The 13,631-nt window shown below is 36.4% G+C and overlaps 1 protein-coding gene across 2 annotated transcripts in view; it reads right to left on the bottom strand.

Annotated features, from left to right (window-relative positions):
• The window catches only part of DDX46 (DEAD-box helicase 46), a 52,282-nt gene that overhangs the window by 20,587 nt on the left and 18,064 nt on the right, over window positions 1-13,631 (bottom strand). For both annotated transcript variants that reach the window (XM_007172164.2, XM_057540688.1), the window contains exons 11-15: window positions 12,849-12,970; window positions 11,426-11,504; window positions 9,538-9,620; window positions 3,496-3,660; window positions 2,471-2,633 (exon numbers count right to left, since the gene is read on the bottom strand). In XM_007172164.2, the coding sequence (XP_007172226.1) occupies window positions 2,471-2,633; window positions 3,496-3,660; window positions 9,538-9,620; window positions 11,426-11,504; window positions 12,849-12,970 (612 nt within the window). The remainder of the gene's footprint in view (window positions 1-2,470; window positions 2,634-3,495; window positions 3,661-9,537; window positions 9,621-11,425; window positions 11,505-12,848; window positions 12,971-13,631) is intronic.

The following is a 13,631-nucleotide window of genomic DNA, read 5'->3' as shown; positions in this document are numbered from 1 at the left end:
AGGGATAGGACAAGGGAGTTTTGCGGGGTGAGGGAACTATTCTGCATCCTGATTATGGTGAATCCTTTGGGATGGTTAAAACAGCCAAAAAACTGGAAGTAGCCCAGGTGACCAACAGAAATGACTAAACAAACTATGATATATTTATACACTGGAGTATTACTCAGCAATAAAAGGGAAGAGCTGTTACATCCAACATGGATGAAAACTCAAGAATATATGCAGAGTCAAAGATACCTGATACAAAACAGTCCATAATGTATGGTTCCATTTATCTGAAATTCTAAAACAGGTAAAGTTGGGAAAAAAACGTAAGAAGTGAGGGCAGGGACTGAGGGAAATTTCTGAGGTTATATCTTAACAGAGGTTTGGGTTTCACAACTTACATGCATTTGTCAAAACTCATCAAATGGTACACTCAGAATCTGTATATTTCACTATAGTTTACTTACAGATTTTTTATTTAAAAAAATTTTTAACTAGTGTTAATCATGTGCACACTGAAGTGAAATGTGCTGATGCTGCAATGTATTCTGAAATGTATCAAAAAACTAAGAAAGGGCTTCCCTGGTGGCGCAGTGGTTAAGAATCCCCCTGCCAATGCAGGGGACACAGGTTCCAGCCCTGGTCTGGGAAGATCCCACATGCCACGGAGCAACTAAGCCCGTGTGCCACAACTACTGAGCCTGCGCTCTAGAGCCTGCAAGCCACAACTACTGAAGGCCACGCGCCAAGAGCCTGTGCTCCACAACAAGAGAGGCCACCGCAATGAGAAGCCCGCGCACCACAACGAAGAGTAGCCCCCGCTCGCTGCAACTAGAGAAAGCCCGCGCACAGCAACAAAGACCCAACGCAGCCAAAAATAAATAAATAAAAAGAAAGAAATTTATTTTTTTTAAAAACTAAGAAAAATTGAGGAGTGGGTAAAAGGACAGATGGCTAAAGATGTGACAGATAAATGTAACAAAATGTTAATTGTAGAATCTAATATTAGATATTCAAGGGTGTTCACGATATAGTTTTCTCAGATTTCCTGTGTTTGAAAATTTTGGTAATAAAAATGAGGGGGAAAAAAAGCCATAGATATATGGAAAACAGTCTTCCTCCTCTGGAAGTTGTCAGATCTGGAAGTGATGACTGAGCCTGCAGAAGGCTTTTTGCTGCCATAAAGAAAGCTTAGCTTAATAACTAAGTTATTATGCTCAAGATGGCAGTATAGAAACTACAATATGGTAACACTGAGCTACTGCTGAGTGAAGCAATCCTGGAATCGTTTTCCATTTTTTTTTCTTTGGACGCACCTTGCAGCATGTGGCCTCTTAGTTCCCCAACCAGGGAAATTAATTAAAGCTCTAATGTGAATCATAATAAAAACCTCTAGGTAGCATGGTACAATGGAAAGAACAGAACATAAATCCAAAATTTTAAGTTCATAGAAACCAAGCCTATCGATCTGCACCTGAGTGACCAGCTGAGTTGGCCTCTGGAGACTGCGGATAAGCCAACCTTGCCTAGACAACCGAGTGAGAGGTACCCCGGTGGTTAGTGATTTCCTGCTGCCTCCTCACACGGTACCTGGGATTCTCATGACAGCAGTGATTGGTGAGGGACTTGACCAAGGGAGCCCCCCTCATCTCCCTCCAGTAGCGGTTAAGCTCATGGAGCGTGGACCCACCCAGGGTGGGTTCCAGTTCTGGCTCCACCATTTCTGTGTCACCCTGGCAAAGTTTCTTAACCTCACTATGCCTCGGTTCCATCTTAAGATAAAAATATCTTAAAAGACAATAATGGTACGTACAGCGTAGGGCTGCTTTGGGGATTAAATGAGTTATACTAAAGCACTGAGGCATTTCCTGGCACGTGGAAAGCGCTCTAAGGCAACTGCAGTTCTTTGATGTCTCAGTCTGTTTTTAGTTTGCGGATTCGGGAAAGTCATCAGAGACCATGCCCCTCCTCTGTTTCAGAAATTCCAAAGGCTCCCTTTGATTACAGCAGGGGCTCCAAAGTGATGGTGGAGGGTGAGGGGGTGGTGGGGGGAGAGGTAACATAGGGTGTGTGTGATATGATACGTTGGGGGAGTGGGAAGAAAATACTAGAATATTTCTAATTTTTGTGTTTTTTAATTTCTTGTTTGTGTGTTAATGTTTATAAAGAGCATAATATTACATTAGTTGTACATATAAATAACTTGTAAATAAATATTGGGGGTTTGGGCTGAAAAAAAAAATTTTAAGTTCAATTCCTCCTTAGCTGATTAATGGTTATAGAATTTGATCAAACCAATGTGTTGCTGTCTTATTTTCTCTATCGCTAAGATGAAATAAAATAATGTTTACCCCCCCACAGAACTGTTGTGAATGAAAACTGACATGGATGACATAAAATTTACTGCTAAATTAGAGACAAAGGAAATACACAGCACAGTGCTTGGCTAAGTTAAGTACTTAACAGAGACTTCATTAAACATCACCTCCATGAAGAGACATGCAAGGGTAAGAAGCTCTCATTAAATCTTTCAGAAGACCATCAGCATGTTCCTGCTTATCCACAAATATAATGACAGATCCTGATTCTTGATAATGGCCTAGAAGTTCAAGTAGCTTCAAGAATTTCTTTTCTTCTTCAATCACAATCTGAAAACAACACATTGTACCAAGTTAATGGAGTAAAAATCCAAATACGTTTCATGAACAAAAATATTCATTTTATTTGTGGCAAATAAATAAACAACAAACATCTTCCTATAACTTTAGGAAGGGGTAGGAAAACGTTGATTTTAATTGATAAACCACTAAGACCAAAAGAAAAATTGTAACTTTCAGAGACTAAGAGGCTTACAAATGCGGACAGATGATCATCTGTTCTCTCTCTGACTCTTAACTTCACATCCTATTAACCAAAGAATAACATAGGTATGTGACATTTTATCACCAGCCCACCACTTCTGGTGAAAAAAACTAAAAGAGCATTTAAACAGACAGTTCCATGGAAGAGCAAATTCAAATATATTTGGTAGGGCTTCCCTGGTGGCACAGTGGTTAAGAATCTGCCTGCCAATGCAGCGGACACGGGTTCAAGCCCTGGTCCAGGAAGATCCCACATGCTGTGGAGCAACTAAGCCCATGTACCACAACTACTGAGCCTGCGCTCTAGAGCACGTGAGCCACAACTACTGAAGCCTGGGCGCCTAGAGCCCGTGCTCCACGAGAGAAACCACCACAATGAGAAGCCCACGCACTGCAATGAAGAGTAGCCCCCACTCACCACAACTAGAGAAAGCCTGCACGCAGCAATGAAGACCCAATGCAGAAATAAATGAATAAGTAAATAAAATTTAAAAATATATATATATATATTTGGTAAAATGTTAAAGGCTGCAGTTGATGTGTACTATTTAATTTTAGAAATTATCTGCCTACATCACAACGACCCCAAAAGGATGACACAGTGCCTAAACATACAGGGAACTGGGGGTTTCCTAAGGACTGTACCCACCACTTGTTGCTCCACATCCGAGCAAACCACACTTCTGCCTCCAACCTGCACTTCAATGGGTTTACTCAGGATTCTGCGAGCCAAGGCCTCCATAGCTCTGGGGAAAGTAGCTGAAAACATAACTGTCTGTCGGTCAGGACGAACATTATCCACAATGCGCATGACCTGAGAAAACATTACAAATAAGCATGGTGAGTGTAGTCTCCAAAAATTGTAGGACAGTAAAACCAAGTAGAAGGAACTTTTAAGAACATCTATTCAGTGACTTTTAAATGTGTTACCTTAGAATATTATAATTGATTTTACCCTAAAATTTGCCCCTCTCATAGTTTCCCCCTCGCAAGAAATGGCAACTCTAGTCATTTTGGTTTATGCCAAAAATCTAGGAGCCATCCGTAACTACTCTCTCTCTTACTCATCTCACACCCAATCCATCAACAAATTCAGTAGTCTTGATCTTCAAACTAAACCTACAATGCAACTATTCCTCATTGCTATTTCTGTTTTCCTTCATTTATTCAACACATTTTTACTGAGCAACCATTATGTGCCAGGCATTGTTCTAAGTGCCTGGAATATGCAATAAAAATAGAGAAAAACTTGTCTTAATAGAGCTTATATTCTAATGAGGATGGATAAACAAATATATTATGTTACAAATGGTGATAAGAGCTACAGGAAAACAAAGAACAATGATGGTGGACATACTGTTGAGGGAGTGGGATTCAGGTACCAATTAACTACCTCAGTGTCTAAAGAGCCCTGGAGGAATCAGGGGGTTCTAGGATTCTTATGGCATAAACAAGAAAAAAAAGACATAATGAATAAATTATTAATGATGGTTTCAAGAGAGACAGGGGTGAGTGGTTGGAAACTGGAAAGGGTAAAGGTCTTGCCAGGAATACACAGGACCACATTTTTACTCCAATCAAAGATGATGTGATATCTGTGAAAGGGGCTGCCCTACCCAAGGCATGTGGAAATCCTGGGCTCCTGGTCCAAACCTCAACCATCTCTCATCTGGATTATTTCAATGGTCTCCTACCAGGTTTTCCTGCCTTTATTCCTGTCCAATCTGAAATCTATTCTCCACCCAGCAGCCAAAATGATGGCTTTAAAACTTATGCCAGTATTTTCAGTTAAAAATGTTTCAGTGTTGACCACACACACTTACTTCTCTTCCCTTGAAAAACCCTGTAAAATGTAACAATACAGAGATTGTTTTAAAAAATTACACAGGGCTTCCCTGGTGGCGCAGTGGTTGACAATCTGCCTGCCAATGCAGGGGACACGGGTTCGAGGCCTGGTCTGGGAAGATCCCACATGCCACTAAGACCGTGAGCCACAACTACTGAGCCTGAGCGTCTGGAGCCTGTGCTCCGCAACAAGGGAGGCCACGATAGTGAGAGGCCCACGCACCGTGATGAAGAGTGGCCCCCGCTTGCCACAACTAGAGAAAGCCCTCGCACAGAAACGAAGACCCAACACAGCCAAAAATAAATAAATAAATTAAAAAAAAAATTACACAAACCAACAAAGACAAAGAAAATAAGACAGGACATGATAGCAACAACATTTTGATTAAGTGGTACCTGACTTAGCAGACCGAAGAAAACTAAATCCTAAAATGGGAATGAACTAGACTTTCAAGAAGTGGCTTCTCTTACACCCTATCCTGTTTCTCTTCTTCAGGAGGATTGCTCTTTTACCACTTGATCTTTACATAAATTTCAGAGTTAAGTTCTCTTTAATGTTTTCCAGTAAAGTTTCACAGTTTTCTCCAGATACATATTACACATCTTTGTCAAGTTTATTTTTTCAAGTTTTTGTTAATTATATGATTTCTGAAGAACATTTTCTAACTTACTGGGAAAAGAACTGAAAATGACTTTTCTTTACTGACTTTGTGTCCAGAAATTTTACTATTCTCTTTATCAATTCTAATAATTTATCTGTAGATTATTTTGAGTCTTCTACAAAGATAGTCATATCATCTGCAGATAACACTTGTTTCTTCCTTTCTAAATATTGTACCTTTTTCTTGCTTACTGTGCTAGGACCTCCAGCAAAGTGTTGAGTGAGTGTTCACTACTTAATTTTCTTTCTTATGTTAAAAGCTTCAAAGTTGCACCATTAGGTGTAAGGTTTGCTATAGACTTATTCTGGTAGCTCCCTACTAGTCCTAGTGTGCTGAATTTTTAAACCATCAGTGAAATTTTATCAAATGCTTTTCTATATTATTTGAGATAATAGTATGGTTTTTCCCTCTATTCTGGTAACAGGGTGGATTACATTACTTGATTTTTCTAATGTTAAACCAGCCGTGCATCCAAAGGATACTAACTTCGATATGATTAATTATCTATTTTAAACATTGCTATATTTGGTTCCTTAATATATTTTTTAGGGGTTTTGCATCATTGTACATAAAACTGTAACATAACGTTTGATTTCTGTATCAATATTATATTGGCCTATAAAATGGAATAGCTACTATGGAAAAGTTTGGCAGTTTCTTAGAAAGTTAAACATAAATTACCATACAATCAGGAATTCTACTCCTAGGTAATCTATTCAAAATATACGAAGACGTATGTCCATACACAGACTTGTATACAAATGTTCCTAGCAGCATTATTCCTAATCATGGAAATAATCCAAATGTTCATCAGCTGGCTAATGGAGAAACAAAATATGACATATATTCATATGATGGAATATTAATTACTCAGCAATTAAAGGAATAAAGTACTGACAAATGCTAGGACACGAATGAAGCTCAAACACATAAGTGAAATAAATACAAGCTAGATGTATACTGTATGATTCTCCACCCCCTCCACCCCCCACAGCACGGCTTGCGGGATCTTAGTTCCCTGACCAGGGACTGAACCCGGACTACGGCAGTGAAAGCACTGAGTCCTAACCACTGGACCACTAGGGAACTCCCTGTATGATTCCATTTATATAAAATGTCCAGAAAAGGCAAATCTTTTAAGACAGAAAGCAAATTAGTGGCTGCCTCGGGCTGAGGTGGAAACAGGAAATGAATGCAGACAGGCACAAGACATTTTTCTGGTGAAAGAAATCTTCTAAAACTGAATTGTGGTGATGGCTGAACAAACCTGTATGTGTACTAAAACCCATTTTATTACACACTTTAATAAAGTGAGTTCTATGGTATATAATTAGACCTTAACAGAGCTCTTTTAAAAGTAAAAGATTACAATGACCTTATAAATTGATGAGTATTCCCTCTTTTTTATACTTTGAAATAAAATATGATTAGGAACATAATTATTTACTCCTTGAATGTCTGGTACAACTTGCTAGTAAAAAATAGTCAGGAACTGGTGTTTTCCTTGTAGGAAAATTAAAAGTTGATTTCTTTAACAAATGTAAGACTATTTTAGTGTTCTTGAATCTGTTTAACTTAAAGCTTTCAAATGTACTGGCAAACACAGAAAAAAAAAAAAAGCAAGAAGGGAGAAAGAGACTATGCAAGGAGATGAAAATTTCAAAAAACTATCAATATCCAGGGAAACTTAAGAAATTTCTGTATCTATGAGACAAGAACAGGATGCCATTTAAAATAAAAATTCAGAGAAAATAAAAGAACATTTAGAAATTAAAACTATGAAAGCAGAATTTAAAAATTCAACAGAAAGGTTGAAAGCTTAAGAGTTTAGGAAATCTCCTAGTATGGCAAAATGATAGAGATGCAAAATACTTAAGAAAAATTAAGAAAATTAAAGGATGAGTCCAAAAGGTCCAACATTCAAATAATAAGAGTTCCAGAAAACAAAGAGAAGGAAATTATCAAAAAGTAATTCAAGAAAATTTCTCAAAACGGAAGGATTTGAGTTTCTAGATGGAAAGAACCCACCAAGTAGTCAGGACACTAGTTGAAGAAAACAAACCTAAATGACATAGAACATTAGGATAAAGATCCAAAAAGTTTCAAGACAAAAAGTACAAATTAAATACAAAAGGTTAATAACTGAGTAACACTGAATTTCTCAAGAAAACCAATGGAGGGACTTCCCTGGTGGTCCAGTGGCTAAGACTCCACACTCCCAATGCAGCGGGCCCGGGTTCAATCCCTGGTCAGGGAACTAGATCCCACATGCCACAACTAAAGATCCCGTATGCTGAAACTAAGACCCAGCGCAGCCAAATAAATAAATAAATAAATATTTTTTAAAAAAGAAAGAAAAAGAAGAAAGAAAACCAATGGAGACAAAAAGAAATTCTGAGGGAAAATAATCCTCACCTCATATCTGGCTAAATGTCAAATAAATGTGAGAGTAGACCAAAGACTTTCCAGACATGCAAAGACTCAAAGAATGTACTTCCAAGCACTTTCTACTGAAAAAGCAGTCCATAAACAAAGGAATATACCAAGAAAAAGCCATGAGATCAATTTCTGGTTAAAAATGAAAGATTGAACACATGCATCTATTTTTACACCATCCAGAATGACAAAACATTATAGAAAGGAGATTTTTTTTAATTCACAATGATATGTCTCAAAACAAAAGCAACTAATTAGGACAGAGTTTTGGTGAGGGGGCATGAAAATGTTCGGATATTGGATAGTGGTGATGGTTGTAAAGTTCCAGGAATACAATAAAAACCACTGAACTGACTGGGAAAGGGCACCTAGCTCCATATTCCACCTGATTTCTTCAACTCCCTCTACTCTCTTTCTACAAATGGACCTGCTGCCTCTACTAGAACACAAAGATAAAAAGCATATTCAATATCTCCCTCCTACAAAGTAACCTGTTTAATCTCCCCAAAATGCTTATCCAGTCCTTTTTCACATTACGCTCAGATCAAGCTCCCTATAGCTTCCCCACTATCCCAGTCCAACTTGTTGGGACCCAAAGGATAAATTTAATGCTTCTTTCAAGTGATAGACTTTATTCAAAGAGTTAAAGGATGCTACCAAATCCCCTACTTCAAGCTAAATATTCCTCATTCCTTTAACTGTTTCTCACATGGCTCAAGTATTAGTCCTTATAAATATAAATAGTCCTGTTTATTCTTATACGCTCCTCTGTATCTCATTTAGAATGTGGTCCCTAAATCTAAACACAATACATGCACTATCATATGACAGGTAATACATATTTGGAGAATACATGAATAAACAGAAAAGAATGAACACTTTAACCATATCCCTTTCCAATATTCCATTTCTATTACTGCAGTTTGTGATTTAAAAGCATTTTTTTGGCATCCATAGCACACTGACAACTCATACAGCTCCTCTTGCTAAGAAAACTTTCTATCACCTTTAAAAAAAATTAATTAATTAATTAATTAACTTATTTATTTATTTATTTACTTATTGACTGGTAGATTGATTGATTGCTGAGCCGGGTCTTAGTTGTGGCATGCCGGCTCTTAGTTGCAGCATGCATGTGGGATCTAGTTCCCCAACCAGGGATCGAACCTGGGCACCATGCATTGGAAGCATGGAGTCTTACCCACTGGACCACCAGGGAAGTCCCTCTACCACCTTTTAACATGTTTTTCTTTAGGCTTTTTTTTTTTTTTGTAGCCTTTAGGCTTTTATCACTAAAATTTTGTATTGAAGGAAACTGCACATATGAAGAATATAAAATCTAAGCTAGACAAACGCTTTGGGCCTTAGTTTTTACATTTGGAGAATGTAAACAACCTGTGCTATCTAGATCATGAGGTAGTGAAAAGCATGAATTAAAGCAATTTATTTGGAAGTACAATGAAAACTATAAAATATGAAAGCTTAAGTTTCTATTAGGACTCCACTTCTAATTTTACCAATGATGGTTTTAGATGGCTTAGGAAAGCCTGCGCAAATACCTCCTGAACAAGTTTAATGAAGAATTCAAAACATAAATATCTATTTCAATTCCCTACATCCTCAATCCACTGTATGACCACACAACAGAAATGTGTGTGAGAATTTCAGAAACCATACAAATATTTCATGCTCATGGCAGTTACAAGGTTTACTTTATAGTTCAAAACACTAAGAAATTTAATAAATACCTGTGGTTCAAAACCCATGTCAAACATTCTGTCTGCTTCATCTAAAACAACGTAAGTCACTCTTCGAAGATTTGTAACCCGACCTAACATGAGGAAAAAAATAAAGACAAAAAGAAAACTAAAAATCAGTCACAATTCATTTTATGACTACCAAAATCTTTAAAAAACTGTAAAGGGAACTAAAATGCCTGACTTAACCAGAGGGGTGAGTTAGGTATCTTTAAACAGTGAAAAGAAATTTTGGTTTACAATATCTTAATCTACTGGCAAATACTTTCTGACAATGGGTACATGAGGCCCTTTATTTTGTCAAACTCGTCTCTTGCATACCATCATAGGGCCTGAAGAACCTGTAAAATTCAGAAAACAGCCCTCTCCAAAACACATCATAAAACTAAGACTGAGATGGAGCATCGAGCCACATCAGCCATTATCTCACAGCATCACCTAGGAAAAAACATATTAGAGATTACAGCGTATGTGTGGAAAGCAAGTTCCAGTGCTAACTACTTCAGACGCAGAAAACCTCTCTTTACAATACTTTATGTAGTACATAACCTACTTATATACAGTTAGAAGCTTCTAACGGGCATGTCAAAACATAAATAAGAAGCTATTCAATATCACTAGGTAACTAACATATTACACAAAAATTTTAAAAATCAATGTATTACATAGATACATTTTTCTATACAAAGATATAAATCCTATTTTACACAGTGCTCCCACTGGTTTAAATAAATGCAACTGGCTTCTTAGCCAGAAAAAACTAAATACATAGACAGGATACCCTTTCTGAAGGATTAACACAAGCATTTCTATCAATTGTTGATTCAATCACCTGGCAAAAACATGTATAAAACAGTTATTAAATATAAACCAAAAGGACAGATAAAGGGAAAAGATAAAATTAATCAAGATGAATTTCAGGAGGAGACAATCAATGCAGCATTGAGAGAAAACACGGAATTATTTCATCAGCATTCAACCCAAAACTTTTCATATGCTATACAAGCACAATGACTTATCAATACCAATGTCACTTTACCAACTTCATGTAGAATTAGAATTAAGTGTACACAGAAATCCAAGCAAAATGCTATTAGAAACATGCATTACTCAAAGTTTTAAATACTCTACGATATATATACACTGAATACTACAATGGAAACCTTTGAAAGCATTTTCTTCAAAAAACAGAAATGTGCCAAAATAAATGCTTTCTAATATTTAAGTATTCCATACTAACATGTGCAGCCCCAATTAGTTTTGCAGGTTTGGGAACAGCATTAAATTACCTACCTTTGATGGTTTAAGTCTCGGAAGCCCAGTTCTATAAATCTTGAAGGGCCTTTCTCCACAGAAGTTAAATAATGTCAACAGTTTAGTAACAGTTTTGATAGGGAATAATTTAACAAAGCACAATATTTGAGCTAAAAACATGCAAATTTACAAAAGATAAATTTTCTTGAAGCTGCAAGATCTTAACTTATCTAGTATTGTAAGAGTGTACTAGCTCCTATGGAGAAAAAGTCTAAATTGTACAATTAAAAAAATATAGTCCCCCACCCTTTTAAAAGCAAAGCTAGGCCAAAACTGAATTAAGAATCCACGTTAAGTGCTAAAAAAAAAAAAAAAAAATCAGATGGAGTAGTTGTGAAAAAAATTTTTTTAATTAAATTGCAAAAATATTATGAATACTTGCAACAAAAGCTTGTTACAATACAAATTTCAAGATATTACAGCTTCAAGAAGAAATGTAGAAACCCTTTGGTGGTTTCTTGTTTCTTGTATCTGCTTTAACAAAAATGTACAGAATTCAAAAAGGAGAAAAGAGAACAAAAAAACAAACAACAACAACAAAAAACCCCCAACACCCCTGACTTACCACTGTTAGCTGCTAACATGTCAATCATTCGACCAGGTGTGCAAACAATAATTTCAGCACCTCTTTTCAGCTCAGCAATCTAATAAGAAAAGATGAAATTTTATAGTGTATTTATCACTAATGCTTCTTTACAGAGTTGAAAATACTGAGGTCCTTGCAGAGCTCCATAAGGTAAGACAGCCAGGTCTGATTAGAAGACACCAAAGCCTCCTGCTTAATTCTTTGGAATGCTGGAGCACTACTAAAGGAATAGGAAGCAGCAGAAAGACCACATGATGCTGTAACTTTGAAATCAATGAAAACCAGAGGTTTTTACCAATTTTAATTTGACACAACTCCTCAAAACCAAGAAAGGAATGAGAGAGCAGTAAATAAAGAAATTTGATAGATCAATGTTTTTCAAATTGAGATTTGTTTCCATTAGTGAATCACAAAATCAGTAAGTCACAACCTGCGTTTTAAAAATGAAATAGAATGGAAAACACCAGACTTTGTTAGACATCATAAAACTTTGTTTGACTTCTATATAAATATGCATGCATGTACCAGCTTATTTTGTAACTGTATTTACTATAGGCTATGGCCAAAAAAACTGACACAGATAAACTCAGAAAACTAAGTTCAAGTGTTTAAAATAGCATTGGGATAACAAAAGCGAATATTCCCAAGATGTGTCTAAAATCTGAGAAGACAAGTCCTCAGAAAGGGTTTTGGGGTTAAATATGTTCAGAAAACGCCACTTAATTTATCCCGTTTTTTCTAGCATCACAATATACATTAGCTTATTAACAACTAAGAAGTCTTGCAGGAAAGAAAATTTTAACTTTGCATAGTCCAACATTTCCAAAACTTATTTGACCACAGAACCCAGGATTTTTCCTTCTTCTAGTTAAAACAAAATATCTGATGACTAGCATTCTTTAGAAGACACATGGAGAAATGCCAATCTAAAGAGAGTGAATGAAGGTATGTTAAAATAATTCTCACTAAAATCATTTAAGAATGCAGATGAAACTCTGATATTAATACATCCCACTGAAAACCACGTTTTAAAGATGCCATTTAGATTAGAGAAAATAAATGTTGGTCCAGGAATCATAAGACCTAGATTCTAGGACAAAGTCTTACTAAGCTAAAGACTTTGGTCAACTTAACCTTTCTGAACATCTGTAAAATGGAAAAAATAATCTGCTTCCTTGAGCGGGGAAAGACAAGCACGGGAAAGCTAAGATATGAAAATGACTCAAAAATTCTAAAATATAACTTTAACATAATTCATTCTTACTATTATTTTCACACCTCATTTTAAAGATTTTAGAAGCAATCAATACAGAAAACACTAAAGCAAAAAATCACTTTTACATTATTAAGCCATTCAATTTTTAAAAAGATTGGAAAAACTGAATGTTCCTTTTATAACTACCTGCTCACTGATTCCTGTTCCTCCATAAACACAGACCACTCTAAGGCCCAAGGTCTTCGAAAACTTCTTACATTCTTTAGTAATTTGTAAAGCCAGTTCTCGAGTTGGAGTCATGATGACAGCTGAAAAGATAAATATGTCAAAAACCTAACCACCAAAATTCTTGAGAGGCTAAGCTTTATAGTGTTAAATTTAACCTCTGCAATCAAGTTCAGATCTTAGTCTAATTTTTGTTTTAATTTGTTTTATGCACCTTTGAAAATCCTATTTCAAAAGTTCTGTAATAGCAGAGATTGTGGTGAAGGATAATTTTAAGAAGATCTTAAGAACATGCTATAGGAAGATAAATGAGAGTTAAATACCTTACTCAACCATCAGGAAAATACTTGGCTGAAAAGAATGCAAATCATTCTCAACTGCAAATCACAGAGCAAAGATAATCAAGTGACTCACTGTGCTGAAGAGCCATGCCGTGGCTTCCGGAAACAACCTTGGTCTGAGGGGCACACACAGAGGAGAAATATACTGTGCCCTCTGTTGCCAAGAGAGGAGTTGAACAACTTTCCAAAACCCTACTCAAATTTGGAGAAGAGATCTCTGCCAAATCAATCAAGAAAACTGAATCTAAAGACCTAATCCTGAATGAAATGTTGGCACTACAGCCTTTTAAGGCCAAAAAAAAAAAGAAAAGAAAAATACACTTCCCTACAATCTTCTATGTTGAGTTTATAGATCCATTGATATGGGCTAAGAACAAACCTCAACATAAATAAACAGATAGAT

The sequence above is a fragment of the Balaenoptera acutorostrata genome, chromosome 2 (genome assembly GCF_949987535.1).
Source record: "Balaenoptera acutorostrata chromosome 2, mBalAcu1.1, whole genome shotgun sequence".
NCBI classification, from domain to species: Eukaryota; Metazoa; Chordata; class Mammalia; order Artiodactyla; family Balaenopteridae; genus Balaenoptera; species Balaenoptera acutorostrata.
This window is presented reverse-complemented; position numbering and strand designations above follow the sequence as displayed.